A 15,359-nucleotide genomic window follows, 5' to 3' on the forward strand; every position below is an offset into this window, starting at 1 on the left:
AACACTCTCTGTTGCATTTATGGATTGAGTAAAGGTGAATGTGTGAAAAAACAATGTATTTCAAACTAAATAGTCTTTCAAGAGTAGAAGGCACATAGCAAAGGGTAAAACCAAAAAAATTCAGTATGTAAATCGGTTTTTCCTGCCACTTTTGACAGCTTGAATATATCTCTCCTCAACCCAACTGAATTATGGTAGGGAGAAGCATACTTTCCTCATTCAGACACATTCCATTTCCCTGTGCTGCTTTGTCATGCCATGGCTTCTCAGTCAACACCTTTTTTGCTGGCACCACTGAGTTTTAAGATATGTGGGTATGAAGAATAAAACATCCAATCTGAGACTGAGGAACAATGGATACTTTTTCTGTCACTCTTACTTCCTTAGAGAAGTCTAATTTTCCTCAGTTGTGTTTTTTCAGTTGTTAGGGAAAGTGTCAGGAAAGGTATTTCAATCTCTGTATTGCACCCCTCAGTAGGCAGTGTGAACTGAGTCAGTACCAGTTTTTGCTTTAAACTACTGATTTAGCAACTAGTTAACTAGAGAGGAGGGAGCAGGTTCTGGGGGAGAAGAGACAGAGACCCATTGCTTAACAACTGCAATGGATTAAGGAATGCAGAGTATAGGAGACCAATGTTCAAATCCCTATACAGCCCAGTTGCTGCAGAGACTGGAAACTAAATTTTCAGTATCCTAGGTGAGTGCCCTGACTTAGTACCCTATTCAGGATATGTATCTTTTTATGATTTTAAGCAGAAATTCCATTCTGAACCCTTCAAACCTTTTCCAGTCAAAAATGTTAATATGATCCTGTGGATAAGTCTAATGAATCTATGTTTTCTAAATTTTAAATGTCACCAGCAAATTCTCCAAACTCATCTAAACTTCTTTCCTTGTGGTGGCAAAGTGTCGTTTACATCAATGCTAAATCCATGTGTAAAAAACGATGTCAGTTGATTGGTATCTGTCATTCCGAAGTTGTTTAAGAGCTAGCTTTTAATTAATGCTGAAAACGCAAGTCTGAGAAGTGCACGTTTTGATATGGAGTTTTCTTGGTATAATGGTTGATTGCAGCTCCCAAGTGACTTTGCACTTCAAATGCTTTACTGATCCTTGAGACTCTCCAAAGCATCTACAGATTTATGGTACTAAATATGAAGTTACTGCTGTGATGGTATCGATTACTTCTAGAGGTTCATTATTTCAGAACGTACCAGCGTGAATGCTTCCAGGGTGCTGGGGTCTTCCCGGATATAAGGACGTTTTAATTCTGCGGAGCAAGATATCTATATAACTTCTTTCCCATATTGTCTCTTCTGTCATGAGCAAATTTTTATTTTAAGGGAGTTTCTGAGTGTTACTCACAGTGAATAGTTTTAATACTCAGGAAGCTAATTGCTTGCATACTTCCTTCTAGGTAATGGGGAAAATTATAGTTTTATAGGAAATTGCTTGAGAGTGTCCTCCCTGTGCTGGAGCCTGATTCTACTTGAGAGAACAGAGAACTGAGTTCATTCCCTAAGGTTTTCAGGAGGAAAAGGAGAAGCTTCGAGGTTTCATTGGTGCTAGAAATTTAGGTGCAATTCTGTAGGAAGAAGGAATGACATTGCATGCACAGATTTGCTGCCGAGTTGCTTCGCACTTCATCTGTAACAGTTCTTAATATTTGTTGTGCAGAAGAAGTACTTGTGTGATCTTGACAGAAGTTGGTTTTCTAAAAGTAACAAATTTCATCTTTTCATTCTACAGAGACAATGTTCTTTAGAGCTCTGTTTGTTGTAAATGTCACCTTTCCTCCTTATGCCTAGTGAGATTCTGACCATTAACGCAGATAAAATTGCATGCTTGTCTCCAAGTTAACAAGGAATTTGAGGCAATGAAAAGGATGTAACAAATGAGTTCCAGAATAAAAAGACAGATTTTTAGGTCTCTGAAAATCTGAACTTAGGTATGACAAGAGAATGTGCTTGTAAATTGATATACTTCTCAAAAATGAGTGTACTTCTTAGTGTCTTGTGAAATTTTGCATTGCCTGCTGCAGTGGGTAGGAGAGTAAAAGGTACCTGACATCCTAGGTATCCTTTCTCCTTCATCAGTCCTTCAAAATTGCTACTGTTTCCCTGTCCTTGACTCACTTTGCCTAAGCACTTGGTGACTAAGAATATAGATTCTTTTTTTTTTTTTTTTTTTTTCCCCAATATTCCAGCAGGAACTTCTGTGAAAGTTGCAAGACTTCTTATCTTCGTGTGTGGACTGAATATATCACTGTTGTGATATGTCTGAGAAGCATGATTATTCCAGAAAATGGTTGCCAGATTAGTAGTTGCTCCTTATTCTATGACCATACCTAGAGGAAAATGTTTGGAAATATTGGTTCTGTTAGAACTGTGCTTTTGAAAGAGGCTGATTTTTGAAAAGCAGAGTAGCAAGAGACATGGCTGTGCTTACTTCTGACTGGATCATCAATAAGGAAAATAGCATGACCTAAATGTTAGAGATCCACATTTATATGCCTTCAGTTTATGCATAACTGGTCTTCGGCATCAAAAGCCACAAAATCTTAAAGAACAGATTAGCCATCTATGTACACAGCTGGATTAAATTTGTTCCTCAGTGGGCTACCTCCTGTGATTGAAGAACAGTGTATATGCTGTTGTGAATGTCCCTTGCAGGCTGCATGCTAATAATACCATTTCATACAAAAGGGTTCTATTGTTATCATAGAATTATAGAAGATTTGGTGTTGGAAGGGACCTTTAAAGGTCGTCTAGTCCAACCCCCCTGCAATGGGCAGGCACATCTTCAACTAAATCAGGTTGCTCAGAGCCCCATCCAACTTGGCCTTGAATGTTTCTAGCGATGGGGCATCTACCACCTCTCTGGGCAACCTCTTCCAATGGTTCACCACCCTCACGGTAAAAAATGTCTTCCTTATATCCCAGTCTAAATCTACCCTCTCTTAGTTTAAAACCATTGCCCCTTGTGCTATTGCAACAGGGCCCTGCTAAAAAGCCTGTACCCTTCTTTCTTACAAGCCCCCTTTAAGTACTAAAAGGCTGCTATAAGGTCTCCCCTCAGCCTTCTCTTCTCCCGAGTGAACAGCCTCAGCTCTCTCAGCCTTTCCTTACAGGAGAGGCTCCATCCTTCTGGTCATTTCTGTGGCCCTCCTCTGGTCCCGCTCCAACAGCTCCATGTCTCTGCTGTGCTGAGGGCTCCAGAGCTGAAAGCAGGACTCCAGGTGGGGTCTCACCAGAGTGGAGCAGAGGGGCAGAATCACCTGCCTTGACCTCCTGGCCACTGTTTTATGTCCAGAAAAATGTCTGATCCTCTTTTTGTTTCATATATACAAAGTATATCAAAATAAGCTAGGTTGAATGCAATCTTAAACTGTGCTATTGCTATAGGTCTTTTTTAGCTTGATTACTTCGGTTTATTTTATCTCAACTGTACTGTGCCAAAGAATCATCACATAAAAATGGCGTCTTTTAGTAAATATATTTTGGATATGGTTCATTTCTATAATTTTCTTCTTTCAATGGTTTTAGTGTATGAAAATTCAAGCCTCAGTCTTGTTGCATCCCCTTATTTACCTCACTTGCATTTGTAGGTCATATGACCTATGGAGGAGAGTCCCTTTATCGTTAAAGTTTAGTCACTCTGATTATATTGAATGAGCAGTAGTACCCTGGTATATAGTAGTCCTTAGATTTAATTATAACATGTCTGTAAACATAGCATTTAGTGCATTTTCTTCTGGATTCTTAGATACATGAGTAGGAGGTGTGCATGTGAAGTCTCCCAAATTGATAACCTCTTATCACAATTGCTATCTCTCTTGTTATCTAAAATGTAATTAAAATACTGTAGTTTGCCTATGCTGTTCTAAGTTCTAATCTGCTTAAAGGAAGAGAAATGGCAGCTTCAGCCATAGTATCTTGCCAAGATTCATACTCCCACTTTGATATTTCACACCCTCTTACCTAACTGGCTTTAAAAGAATACTTCAACTGATTTCTTTTGTTAACGTACAACCCTTCAAAATTAGAATGGAAAGTTTAATGGCCTAAATATAGTGTGGTACTGTTTGAAAAGCCTGATTTATCTTCTGTGGTCCCTTTTTTTATAGTAGTATTTCCTTGTTATGCCCTTGGTATTTCATAGCTGTCCTTTTTAAGCACTGAAGCAATTAGTTTTGAGAAGGCTGATTCTTCAGGGTCCAATGCTTTCCTGCCTTTCATTCACCGAAGCAGTACATTTTAATGAAGTTGTTTCATCTGTGTTGCCAAACACTAGAATATTGCTGCTTCAATTCTAATTATCTTTGCTGGCAAATGCTATGTTTTATTAAAGCTGTCAAGTGCACTGTTCATTAAATGTCCACAGTCTGTGGTGCTGTGCACACAAATTAGATCAGCTTTGCTCCTTGATAGATTATGAAGAAGTTGAATATTTTTATATAAACCTCTAAAATCGAGTCTAACAGCAATCAGTGATGATTTAGATAAGTAAAGCATACCTGTAGATTCTTCAAACCTAGTATCTGGTCGAAAAACATCTATAATACAAAAGGTAAAACTCTAGTAGTAGGGCTGAGTATACCACTTGTAAGATTACTTTGTTCCTGAAGAGACCTTTTTGCATCCTCTAGATATCTGCATTGCATCCTGAATTCTGGTTTATTTGTGTTTAGAGTAAGATAAGTTTTGTTACATATGCTTTGATACAAGTAAAAACATTAGTGCTAGTCTTTCAGTAGGGGGTTGTATAGTGTATTTGATCTCCATTAAAAGCAAAGACGGCTTCAATTTAATGTTGCTAACCTGGTGAATGCAAAAGATTGGTATCGTAAGCAACTACCAGCTTCTCTTGTAATTACATATCTGAAAAGGGATTTTTACTGGAAGATGTTTACTTCAAATATATGGGGCAGTAACAGAAATATTATACTTGCAAGGAAAATATTTGAGTCAGCTCTCATTTTGGCACTTGCGGATTTTTTTTTTCTTTTATTAATTTTATATTCACAGTGTATGTATCATTATCTTCAATAATACAAATAGTCATTCTTACCGTTTAATGTATTGTGTTCTAAATATTCTTTAGGAGAATTAATAAGATATTCTGATGATAGACTACCAGATAAACATGATATTGATCTTTTGAAAAAATGTTTTTCTTGCCCTTCAGCTCTCTGTAGGGAAGAACTTCAAGATTATTTTTAGTACCATGGCTCTATGGTATCTCTTTTTTGTATTGGTTACCTTATCTTTTGAAGAAAGTAGCATTTATACTTTCCAACATTACTTTTAAATGTATCAGGCTGTATTTTAAACCTTCAGAGGAACAGATATTTATTATACTCTTTACAGAAATCATAAATGACATCTCATAGTGTTATGTAAAGTAAATAGGACTTTGGGGCTCTTGGATTTTTTTTTTTTTTTTTTTTAAGGGTTTGGTAGGAAACTACACTTCTTCAAAAGGCTGTGAGCCACTCTTCCTTGTCTCTCCTCCTTATGATCCAGTTTGAAGTGCTCTAGTACGAATAGAAAATTCATACAGCCTGAAGCTGAATACGAGGCTGTATATGTTTATATATTTATCTGTTCATGTGTTATGCCTTATCTTGTGTATTTCATAATATTTACGGGAAATAATAGCATTTAATTTTAGGTTTTGAGTGCAGAAACAAATTAATGCACTCAAACCATCTCAGCCTCTGCCTGTCAAAAACTTTCCTTCAGTAGTTAAATGTTTAAAGGAAAACATCTCTTCTTCACATAACATGACCCTTTATACTACTGTAACAGAGGACTTTCTGAAGCGGCGTTGAAGATGCATTTCACAGTACACTGAGTTTTGTCAGACTGGTCAAGAAATAAAAATCAGGAGTGTTTCACTTGAGAATTTCTTGCAACTAGTAACATGATGTTTCCAGACAGGGGTTCAAATAGGGTGCCTTATCCTAAGTGCAGTGCTGATGACTGTCCTGGCCCAACTCAAAAAGTGGCTTAGAAACTAGAGATATCACTCTGAATGGCATTCATAGGTTGACTTGAAGTGATTTCTTGGAAAAAATAGTGAAGTATGTTCTTTGTGATTGCTGCTGGCTAACAGTCAAACAGCCTAATTCTGCACTAGCTATGATGTTTAGATGGTCAGTCTGATTATCCCAAAGAAGGATAGATTGCTGCTGTTGTTTTCAGGCATACATTGGAAATGGAAGTTCATAAATACCTGAGCAAAGAGATGTAGAAAATAAACTGTTCTTGGCCACTGGTACTCGTCTCGTAAAAGAACTTCTGGAGAGAGTGTTCCTTTGACTGTATTCAAGGACTGAAGTAATTTATGTCATCTGAAATAATTTATTTCAGACCAATAATCTTTCATCTTGTTCAACTTAAATTTGAACTTTTTTTCAAAGGCCTACTGTCAGACAGGAGATGGATCAGAATAGATGGCATATTCTGTGGCAGTGAAGTAGTTGAGTGATATCAGTGTATTGAGAGATTTGATGGGAAAGGGAAGTATGGAAGTCACCTAGGTGCAGGCATGAAGTCTACAATATGTGAAATTACAGTTTTTTCTTGAAGTTGTTGTTTTCACTTTGGATGTATGTTTCTATTTGGCTTTGAGTCTGAAAAATACAATGGAATATTTCCTGAACTTTCTGGGGAGATTTGAAATTTTTTCAGGCTTATGTTTATATGTAGGCTCAGATTTGGAAAAGCTTGTCCTATTTTGGCTTCTTGTAAGTTATCTGAGTTATTATCGTCACTAGTGGCAATAAATAAATGCTTTGATTGCACTGCCTTATCCACCTTTTTCAGATTGGGTGTGCAAGTGTGTTAACTATAACAGAGGAAAACAAATTTCTTTATAAAACCTAATGCCTTCCTCTTATTAGTATAGTCTCAGAAAATTGTGAAAAATCACTGAAGCAATCGTCAATCTAAGAAAGACTTCATAAGCATGATGTATTTCAGTACAGAAATAGGTCTTTAATGTGCATGTGAAATTAACTTTATACTTAAGAAAGCATACAATCAAAAACAACAAATAGATTTTACGACTTACTGTGGGTTATCAAGCTGAAATTGGAAAGAGTAAATGTAACACCATTAATAAAAAAAAGACTATGCAAAGGGAAATGTTCCTGGTTCTGCATATATAGCAATTAGGTTGATAAAGCTCTATACCATTTTTACAAGTCCTAAAATTTTAGACCTAACTAGGAACTCTTTCAGTTCAAAAGAACATGGAAGAAGTTTTGGTCCAAGATTTTTAGATTTGGCTCCCTGAAGTCTGTATTATCTACTAAGATATTTGGCTGGTTTTCCAGTATTTTAAATGTTGAACTTTATGGAATTGAGAGAGTATTGCTTTTCTGTTGCTACATTTTTGGAAGGGAATAGTCATCTACTAACCTTGTAAAAGGAAAACTAGATTATTTTCATTTGTTTTTTGTTTTCTTTATGTTTTCACAGGAACACCAAGACAGTGTACTTGGGAATACAATGCAAACTGTAATCGCCTTACTGAATAACATGGTTGCTAACAAAAGCACCAACATGATGTTACTCTTTGAAGAAGGTATGTCATCTTTATCTTTAGATATTCTCTGTACTATAGATGTTTCCTAGTCTGTAGCAAGATATGGCACTGTGTGGAACTGTTGACTTGTATGTATTTGTATTCTAATTGTGGCTGTTAGATAATCACATTGTAACTGACTGGTACTCCTTATCACTTAACCTGCCTCCGTTACTGATTTGATTATAAATTTAACTTTTAGAAAGCTATTCCTCCAAGAAAATACGGGTATAGAAGAATTACTGACTGAAAGTTAGGTTATCTCTGAAGAATGGCTTTGGAAAGGAGTGGCCTGGACCCCTGACCATAACAGTGCAGAGTGCATAGGGGGAAAGCCTCTGTGAGTTCTTCCTTTTCCCACTACTCAAACCTGTGAAATGGTAAATTGTACAATATTCCTGCAATGTTTTTAAAAAAAAAAAGTTTCTGTTCCAAACCAATGGTGTAGACTAACAGGTTGGAGCCCAAACTGACTGTGAAGTCTTAGTCTACAAACCGTTCCATATCTTCATTTCACTGTTTTATTATCGAAGTGCCTTTTATTTAGAACTTGATTCTGGTTTACAGAATGAAGAGAAAGTTTCTACTGTTGGAAATCTATAGAATTTTATAAACTTGCTTAGAAATATACACATTGATAGCATTACTTTAGCTTATCATTAATGAGCGAGTGTTATCCAGCAATACAGATCTAGATTACTGTTTGTACTATTTGTATAGAATGAATCAAAGACCTAGACCATGCCAGTGTATAGCAGTATATAGCATACTCCAGAAGGAAAAGGAAGAAATTTGCATAGAGAGACAGCGAAGAGACAGTTAAGTCTCTCATGAAGGCAAGAGTTGAGACAAAACCTTTTAAAAGTCTTTAGGAAAAGTGTAGCTTTTCTATAGTCATCACATCAGAGAAGGAGCCAGATGAGACTAGTATGATTAACAGTTTAAGTATAAACACTGATGGTGATGAGCAAATTTGAAGAAATGGATCTGCCATAGATATGCAATAAGAGGGGAAAAAAAAAAAAAATCAGAACACATGCTAGCCTAAAACTCCATCAAGATTTCCAGTAGTGGTCATGCCCTGATTTTTGTAATTACCTTAGCAGATAAGGCACTCGCCCAAAGAGTGGGAGAGCTGAATTTCTGGTCCTTTTCACTGAGAAGGGATTGAATGGACAATGCCATCATTCAGGAAATGAACTGGAAATTGACGTTCACAGTATCACAGAATGGTGGTGGTTGGAAGGGACCTCTGTGGGTCATCTAGTCCAGCCCCCCTGCTAGAGCAGGTTCACCTAGAGTAGGTTGCACAGGACTTTGTCCAGGTGTGTTTTGAATATCTCCAGAGAAGGAGAATCCACAGGCCCTCTGGGCAACCTATTCCAGTGCTCTGTCACTCTCAAAGTGAAGAAGTTCTTCCTCATGTTCGGGTGGAACTTCCTCTGCTTCAGTTTGTGCCTGTTGCCCCCTTGTCCTGTTGCTGGGCACCACTGAAAAGGCCCCATCCTCTTGACACCCACCCTTAAGATATTTATAAGCATTTATAAGTTCCTGTCTCAGCCTTCTCTTCTTCAGGCTAAACAAGCCCAGCTCCCTCAGCCTTTCCTCGTAGGAGAGATGCTCCAGTCCCCTCCTCATTTTCGTAGCCTTCCACTGAACTCTCTCCAGTAGCTCTTCATCTTTCTTGAACTGGGGAGCCCAGCACTGGACACAGTACTCCAGATGGGGCCTCCCCAGGGCAGAGTAGAGGGGAAGGAGAACCTCCCTCATCCTGCTGGCCACACTCTTCTTAAGGCGCCCCAGGATCCCATTGGCCTTCTTGGCAGCCAGGGCACACTGCTGTCTCATGGTTAACCTGTCGTCCACCAGGACACCCAGGTCCCTCTCCACAGAGCTGCTCTCCAGCAGGTCCACCCCAAGCCTGTAGTGGTGCATGGGGTTGTTCCTCCCCAGGTGCAGGACTCTGCACTTGCCCTTGTTGAACTTCATCAGGTTCCTCTGCACCCAGCATTCCAGTCTTTTCAGGTCTTGCTGAATGGCAGCACAGCCTTCCAGTATATCAGCCACTCCTCCCAGTTTTGTGCCATCAGCAAACTTGCTGAGGGTACACTCTAACTCTTCATCCAGGTCATTGATGAAGAAGTTGAACAAGACGAGGCCGAATACTGACCCCTGGGGAACCCTACTAGTTACAGGCCTCCAACTAGACTCCATGCCACTGATGACAACCCTCTGAGCTCTGCCATTCAGGCAGTTCTCAATCCACCTCATTGTCTGCTCATATAGCCCACACTTCCTGAGCTTGCCTCTGAGGATATTACGGGAGACAGTGTTAAAAGCCTTGCTGAAGTCAAGGTAGACAACATCCACTGTAGACGTCTCCCCTCATCTGCCCAGCCAGTGATGCCATGGTAGTAGGCATGTAAACGTTGCGATGCATAGACGTTGCAGCTAATAACATTCTCCTCTTCTCTGTTTGAAACAGATCAACTCTGAAGTTAGTGGTGTGACAATAGCACCAGAAGAAAAGAAAGATGAGGAACATATGACTGAATTGCAGAGGGATGGTTCATAGAATTTTAATTCTTTGGTTATTTCTCAGCAAACTGCCTGTCATACTTAGAACTGCTTGGGGTTTCTTTGGCTTTAGATGTATGTGCTGCTTTTACTATCTTTGGGCACATGAGGAACGAGTTGAAAGCTTGTGGGTTAGAATTAAGGGACAGGCTCATAAGGGTGACATTACGGTGGGTGTGTACTACAGGCCACCTGACCAGGAGGAGGAGGTTGATGAGGCCTTCTACAGGCAGCTGCAAGCAGCCTCACAGTCACAGGCCCTGGTTCTCATGGGGGACTTCAACCACCCTGACATCAGCTGGGAAGACCATACAGCTAGGCAGGCGCAATCCAGGAGGTTCCTACAGAGCATTGATGATAACTTTCTGATGCAAGTGGTGGAGGAACCAACAAGGAAAGGCGCGCTGCTGGACCTTGTGTTAACAAACAAGGAGGGACTGGTGGAGGATGTGAAGGTTGGAGGTAGACTTGGCTGCAGTGACCATGAAATGGTTGAGTTCAGGATCCTGCATGGAGGAAGCAGGGCGATAAGCAGGATCAAAACCCTGGACCTCAGGAGGGCTGACTTTGCCCTCTTCAAGTAGCTACTGGGAGGAATCCCGTGGGCCAGGGCTCTCGAAGGCAGGGGGGTCCATGAGTGCTGGTCGCTCTTTAAACAACACTTCTTCCATGCACAGGAGCAATGCATCCCCCTGAGAAAGAAATCTAACAAAGGAGGCAGGAGACCTGCATGGTTAAACAAGGAGCTTCTAGCGGAGATCAGGCAGAAGAGAAAGGTGCATGGAATGTGGAAAGAGGGACAGGCCACTTGGGAAGAGTACAGAAACATGGTGAGAGCATGCAGGGATGCGACGAGGAAGGCCAAGGCTCACCTGGAATTGAAGCTGGCAAGGGATGTCAAAAACAACAAGAAGGGCTTCTTCAACTACATCAGCAGCAAAAGGAAGGCTAGGGACAATGTGGGGCTGCTGCTGAATGAGGCGGGTGTCCTGGTGATGGAGGATGCAGAGAAGGCAGAGCTACTGAATGCCTTCTTTGCTTCAGTCTTCAGTGCTAAGACTGGCCCTCAGGAATCCCAGGCCCCGGAGGTAAGAGAAGAAGCCTACAGAGAGGACAACTTTCCCTTGGTCGAGGAGGACTGTGTGAGGGATCGCTTAAGCGATCTGAATGTCCACAAATCCATGGGCCCCGATGGAATGCACCCACGAGTGCTGAGGGAGCTGGCGGACGTCATTGCTGAGCCACTCTCCATCATCTTTGAGAGGTCCTGGAGGACAGGAGAGGTGCCCGAGGACTGGAGAAAGGCCAATGTCACTCGAATCGTCAAAAAGGGCAAGAAGGAGGACCCAGGGAACTACAGGCCGGTCAGCCTCACCTCCATCCCGGGAAAGGTGATGGAGCAGCTTATCCTGGAGGCCATCATGAAGCAAGTGGAGGAAAAGAAGGTTATCAGGAGTAGTCAGCATGGATTCACCAAGGGGAAATCATGCCTGACCAATCTAATAGCTTTCTACGATGACATGACTGGCTGGGTAGACGAAGGGAGAGCCGTGGATGTTGTCTACCTTGACTTCAGCAAGGCTTTCGACACAGTCTCCCATTATATCCTCCTAGGGAAGCTGAGGAAGTGTGGGCTGGATGAGTGATCGGTGAAGTGGACAGAGAACTGGCTGAATGGCAGAACTCAGAGGGTTGTCATCAGCGGCACTGAGTCTAGTTGGAGGCTGGTGACAAGTGGTGTCCCCCAGGGGTCAGTACTGGGCCCAGTCTTGTTTAACTTCTTCATCAACAACCTGGATGAAGAGTTGGAATGTACCCTCAGCAAGTTTGCTGATGACACCAAACTGGGAGGTGTGGTAGATACACCAGAAGGCTGTGCTGCCATTCAGCGTGACCTGGATAGGCTGGAAAGCTGGGCAGAGAGGAACCTGATGAGGTTCAACAAAGGCAAATGCAGGGTCCTGCACCTGGGGAGGAACAACCTCATGCACCAGTACAGGCTTGGGGTGGACCTGCTGGAGAGCAGCTCTGCTGAGAGGGACCTGGGTGTGCTGGTGGACGACAGGTTAACCATGAGCCAGCAGTGTGCCCTGGCTGCCAAGAAAGCCAATGGGATCCTGGGGTGCATCAAGAAGAGTGTGGCCAGCAGGATGAGGGAGGTTCTCCTTCCCCTCTACACTGCCCTGGTGAGGCCTCTTCTGGAGTACTGTGTCCAGTTCTGGGCTCCCCAGTTCAAGAAAGATGAAGAGCTACTGGAGAGAGTCCAGCGAAGGGCTACGAGGATGATGAGGGGACTGAACATCTCCCCTACGAGGAGAGGTTGAGGGAACTGGGCTTGTTCAGCCTGAAGAAGAGAAGACTGCGAGGGGACCTAATAAATGCTTACAAATATCTGAAGGGTGGGTGTCAGGAGGATGGGGCCAAGCTCTTTTCAGTAGTGCCCAGTGACAGGACAAGGGGCAATGGGCACAAGCTGAGGCACAGGAAGTTCCGTCTGAACATGAGGAAAAACTTCTTCCCTCTGAGGGTGACGGAGCACTGGAACAGGCTGCCCAGGGAGGTTGTGGAGTCTCCTTCTCTGGAGATATTCAAGACCCGCCTGGACAAGGTCCTGTGCAGCCTGCTGTAGGTGACCCTGCTTCGGCAGGAGGGTTGGACTAGATGACCCACAGAGGTCCCTTCCAACCCCTAACATTCTGTGATTCTGTGATTCTGTGCTCTGTGTTGGGCAAAATCCTAAGCTAGTACTGGCCTGAGCTGCAACAGGAGAACATGTTAATACTGCACAGTGATATGCAAAGAAGTTAGCTTAAGTCCCACAAGCACTGTAACCATGTCATTTGCATGCCTTGGTCAAAGTAATATGCTCTGCCTTTCTGCATGGCAAATTAGCTGCAAAACTATTTGACAACGTGGCAAAACTGCATCCATTTCCTAAATATGTCCCCTTTATTGTCCTGCGGAGAAAACCCCCATGTATTTTTTATGCTGCTGGTAGTATTTCAGTGCTCTTTCATTTCTCATATGCTCCAAAAATAAAATACATTTCTTCCATCATGCTACTTTCCAAATTAAGGAAGTGGAATAGAAACATTATTAAAGTCTTTTATCTTTTCATTGTGGCATATAATAAATGAGTCCAGTAATATTTTCAGACTATTAGTGATTGAATAATGCTAACTTGAGCTCTCAGAACTCCAGCATCCTGACTAGGAAAAAGAGCACAGCAGCCAAAATAATTTGTCTCAAGCAAAATGCCCTCGTCTTCTCTCATCCTGTTTCTGCATTGGCTAATCTAAAGAGTACTGAAAACATGGATTTTTGGCTAGTGGTTTATTGATTAAGGACCTAATTGTCGAGTAAAGAACTTCTAAAATTTTATTTGCAAGGAAGTTATGAAAGTATTGATCTTGTAATTGTAGACTCTAAGATTTTTCTTTGAATGAAAAAGAGGAAAAGTTATTCCATACAAACTGGAGATCTTTTTATCCTTTTCATTACCAACTGTAAATATATAACGTTCACTGCAGGAAGATACCTTAAACTTCCTCTGCTGCTGTCTTTGATATTCAGTTTGTCATTTTTGAATGATTTTTGTGTGAGGGAGAAGATTGTGGTCTAGTAAAATGGAAATTAAGTTCCCTCTTGCAGAAAAGGATCCCGGAGTCCAAATATTCAAGTTGAACATGAGTCAGCAGTGTGCCCTTGCAGCAATAAAGGAAAAAGAGGACCGCAGTAACAAGGAGTAACTGGAATGTTGAGGAAAGTGATTATTCTTCTCTGTTTGACACTTGTAAGATTTCATCTAGAATATAGTGTCTAGTTTTGAGCTTCAAACTGTAAGAAAGAAATTGACAGACAGGAGCAAGTCCGGAGGAGGGCAACCAAGATATTTGTGAGGGTGGACCACCTGGTGTGTGTATTTCTAGCTTCTGCCTGTACTGTTACAGGAATTTATTTCTTCCCAGGTGCAGAACTTTGTATTTGCCTTTGTTAAACTTTAAGAGGTTTCTGGCAGCTCATTTTTTGAGCTCTTCAGCTTCTTGAGCTTTTCCTGAATATTAGCTCGGCCCTTCATGCCATCAACTGCTTGCCTCATTTCAATGTCATCTGCAAACTTGCTGAAGGTGCATTTTACTCCATCCTATTAACACTCTGTGTCTGTGCTGTTAGTGAAGGCATTCAACATTCATGAACTATTCTGCTGTCTTTAAAAAAAAAAAGGCTGAAGACAGAGTATTATGGGTCATCATTTTCCCTTATTTCCACATTACAGTGTGATAATTAATTCATGAACATATGGAGCTTTATAAATTAAAAACCCTAAATAATTGCTAAGCATTGTAAGGAACTCAGATTAGGGGGTCAGTGCTGTCAAGGTTTTTGTTTCCAAGAGCCCAGACGTTAGCAATGAAGATTTCTTTCCTATTCTGTGTATGCCTGTTTTCAGCTGCTGAGAAGCAATTCTTTTGCAGATAGATCATGCGGAGACCCTTGTCACTTTTTCCTTTTGTGCCTGTTAGCCTTCAGAACTTTCTTCTGCTCAAAGGACTTGTATTAGGTGATAGAGATTTTTTTTTTAGTGGGTTGCCGCTTACGTGTTGAAGTTTGCCTTTCTCAAGGAAATCTTGCATGATGGCACTTGCTTCGTTACTACTTGTGTGATTTCGTTTAATAGCAATGATATGGTTGTGCATTTCAGCAACTTGTGTACAGGATGGATTGCCTAACATGAATTTCTCTCTCCCCTGAGCTGTGTCCTTTTGTATGACAGTACATCAGACATGTAAAGATAACCACTTGTAATGTTTAAAGGGGAAATGGAGGATAACATACGCAACTAAAGTTGCAGTGGTAATTTAAAATGGCCTGTACGTACTTGTGTTATCAGCTATTACACATTTGTTCTGTTAACATTAATGACAATTTCCACGTAATAATCAGAGGGGAATAACATGACTCAGTTTAATTACTGAGACTGAAGTTCATTTAGGACACTAGGATTAATATAGGGTTTCCTGTGAATAGTTAAGGTGAGATGCCGAAAAGCCAAGGCAGTGGTGGTCATTTTTAGCATGGTCTTCTAAGAGTGTGAGACTTGCTCTCCTTCTCTCTGTCTTGGCTTCTGTCTACCAGTCTCTTTCATTCCTCCTTTTGTCCAATGATTTCAAAAGATGGGGAAGTTTAAG

The 15,359-nt window shown here is 41.1% G+C and overlaps 1 protein-coding gene across 2 annotated transcripts in view; it reads left to right on the plus strand.

Annotated features, from left to right (window-relative positions):
- Positions 1–15,359, plus strand: part of ULK4 (unc-51 like kinase 4) — a 276,626-nt gene that overhangs the window by 166,082 nt on the left and 95,185 nt on the right. For both annotated transcript variants that reach the window (XM_075418820.1, XM_075418821.1), the window contains exon 32: positions 7,488–7,593. In XM_075418820.1, coding sequence (XP_075274935.1) covers positions 7,488–7,593 — 106 coding nt within the window. The remainder of the gene's footprint in view (positions 1–7,487; positions 7,594–15,359) is intronic.

This window comes from Opisthocomus hoazin, chromosome 4, assembly GCF_030867145.1.
Source record: "Opisthocomus hoazin isolate bOpiHoa1 chromosome 4, bOpiHoa1.hap1, whole genome shotgun sequence".
In the NCBI taxonomy this organism is placed as follows: domain Eukaryota; kingdom Metazoa; phylum Chordata; class Aves; order Opisthocomiformes; family Opisthocomidae; genus Opisthocomus; species Opisthocomus hoazin.